Source organism: Asparagus officinalis, chromosome 1, assembly GCF_001876935.1.
Source record: "Asparagus officinalis chromosome 1, Aspof.V1, whole genome shotgun sequence".
Lineage (NCBI taxonomy): Eukaryota > Viridiplantae > Streptophyta > Magnoliopsida > Asparagales > Asparagaceae > Asparagus > Asparagus officinalis.
Window position 1 is genome coordinate 111,354,093 of NC_033794.1, and position 2,968 is coordinate 111,357,060.

At 41.1% G+C, this 2,968-nt stretch overlaps 1 protein-coding gene across 1 annotated transcript; it reads right to left on the reverse strand.

The window, feature by feature from the left end:
- LOC109828977 (scopoletin glucosyltransferase-like) lies at positions 293–2,074 on the reverse strand. Its single transcript, XM_020396002.1, has one exon. The coding sequence runs from the start codon at positions 1,917–1,919 to the stop codon at positions 480–482; it is 1,440 nt and encodes a 479-aa protein (XP_020251591.1). The 5' UTR covers positions 1,920–2,074; the 3' UTR covers positions 293–479.

Consider the following 2,968-nt stretch of genomic DNA (forward strand, 5'->3'; position numbering starts at 1 on the left):
CCGAACCACGTATATCTTTGTGTTCGTGTGTTCTTGATATTTTTCGTGATCTCGTGTGATTGATATTAGCTTATCCTGGGAAATTTATCATAACAAGATCTTTCAAAGTGGTGATTTCTGATGTAAGGTTGTCTTCTCCTCAATTGTAGTCTGATATCTCTCATGTGTCTATTGTTGTTAATCTAGTATTTGTGATCTCAATTGCTAGCCTCACTTTTCAACAACGCTATCTATTATTTGTGATCTCAAATGCTGGCCTCACTTTTCAACAACCGTGTCCAAATTATCTCCCTAGAAAATAATACCCAACATTCATTTTATCTGTCAGACTTTGATCAATGGTAATACAATCAGATTATGAAATACACAAATTTTATCACAACATCCATCATGCTTAAATGCTCCCTTTGAACTATTAGTCCATGGAACTTTTGAAGTACAAGGTAAATGAAAAATATTTTAGGCTCAAAAGGCAATCACTAAATCGCAGTCCTCCTCTCAATTAGTTCCGCAATCAAATTATCCATATCATCGTAAGACGATCCTCCCTTCTCCACTGCCTTCTTTGCCATCTCTCCGAGCTTCCTCGCTCTCATCCTCCTCTCTTCCGCCTCCTGATCTCCGCTGCCCATCAACTCGTTGATCGCTCTCTCTACCCTCGCCGCCTCTATGACCTCCCTCTCTTCAGTGTTTGGTGCATATGCTTTCATTCCAATTTCAACCCCAATTTTAAGCACATCGACAATTAACCTTTGGTTGTAGAATTGTTCGGCAAATATAGGCCATGTAATGAATGGCAAGCCTATGCTAATTCCCTCCAGAGTTGAATTCCAACCACAGTGTGTCATGTAGCCTCCAATTGATCCGTGATTCAGTATCAATATCTGTGGAGCCCATCCTTTTATAATCAGACCTTTTCCTTCAACTCGATCCTCGAATCCCTGAGGCATCCATTCTTTGTTATTCATCCTCACCACCCAAACAAATGGATGGTTTGATCTCTCAAGCCCTAATGCTATCTCTTGAAGTTGTGATGTTGTGAAATCGGTCAGACTCCCGAAACAAACGTAAACAACGGAACATGGTTTTTTGCTATCGAGCCATTTTAAGCAAAACTCAATGTCCATTGATGTCTCCTTTCCCCTTATAGACTTGTCGATGATATCCTTGTTGCATAGAGATAAAGGCCCTATGGTCCAAGCTTTTATACCCATCACGTCTCGATAATAGTCAGCATACTCTGGCTCCAACTCGTAGAAAGTGTTCATCACCGTGCCATAATTCTTCGGTTCGCACGCTTTAACCTTTTGGAATAACTCAGCCAAGGGTGGCGCCCATTTGTTGAAATCAGGTACCATAGGCCTACGCAATATGATGTTATGCGGGAGGCCAGGGACGACAAAAGACTCCTCGTCGAGCGAAAGACTCTCAAGAATCTTACTCTTCGCAATGCTATCTGAGACACATTGCGAAAAGAAATTTGACCCGTGAAAGAGGAGCCTTGGTATCCCGTGCTCCTCCGCCACATCAGCGGTCCACGGGAAGAACATATCAGTCACAAGACAATCGGGAAGGGTTTGTTTGAGGATATTACCAAATGGCTCTCCTAGGCCCTCGAAACATCTAACGAACTGAAAATGCAAGTCCTGCGGAACGGAGGATAGGTTTTCGCACCCTTTAGGTAGACCATCCACACTTGGGAAGGGAACAAGGAGAATCTCGATAGGATAACGGTATCCAGACTCGTTGGCACGATCAATGGATGGTTGGATTTGAGGAACATTGCCAGGGGTGGTGAGGATGGTGGCCTTCACCCCGTGGGCGGCAAAGAGCTTCACCATATCAACCATGGGAAGCATATGGCCCGGGGCCATGAGGGGAAAGAAGAGGATGCGAAGGGCGCGAGCTTCGGAGCCCATCAAAAAGACTTGGAAAGAAAAAAAAAATATGAAAGATTTGAGAGCAACGAAGAAGGCACAATCTCTCAAACAGTCTTATGTAACTTTGAGTGTGAAGATAAAATGAGGAGGGCTCGTTTATGTACAGACTAGGAGTCGGGGCTGAAAATGTTCCATCTTTCATAGCCGTCATTGCTAACGTAGGGATTAATTGTCTTGTATCCCTCAAATTTGGTCTCATAAGGTAAGCGACGTATGTAGTTTTGTCTTGTGTTGGAGTCGGTAGTTTCTCTAGAACGAACACCCTCTGATATCAAAACTTAGCCTCAATCTTCACTCACCTTATCCTCCTTCACTCATCACCTTATCCAAATTACGCTCCACAAAATAATGAAGGAAATTCTTTTTATCGTTGAGGAGTTAAATTTGAACTAGGCTAGTTATTGTTAGAAGATACTTTGTAATTCTAGAAAACTCTAGGATATTTGTAAAAAAGTATGTAAAGTAGAAATATCTAGAATAATCTAGGAAGAAAATATATTAAGCATGGATGTATGTAGAATTATATAGAATTCTCTAGAATTTTGATGTATAATGAAAAATCTAAATATTCTAGAGAATTCCTTGAGAGCCTATAAATAGCCTTGAATGTAAGCTTTGTAATTAAGCTTTGAAACAATTCATACAAAGTTTCTTCAAGTTCTTAGCATCTTCTCATTTTCCCTCCTATTTCCTCCATTCTCAATCCATCCCGCTTCCTCAACTACAACAAATTTAGTATCAGAGCCATCCTTTTCCCCCTCAAATCAATCTTGAAAGCATTTAGCCTTTCACTACCATTCTAAATGGCAGCCTCATCAGCAATTGCCCCTTCTCTTTTCAATTACTTTCAAAACTTAGTCCCCATTTTCGACGGCGAAAACTATGACTTCTGGAGCCTCCAAATAAAGACACTCTTCATCTCTCAAGAACTTTGGGAGTGTTGGGGATTCGAAACAATCAATCGAACACTTACCTTTCCGGACCTTGTGTTAAAAGTAGGAAAGTAGGAATAATACCACAAATAAAGA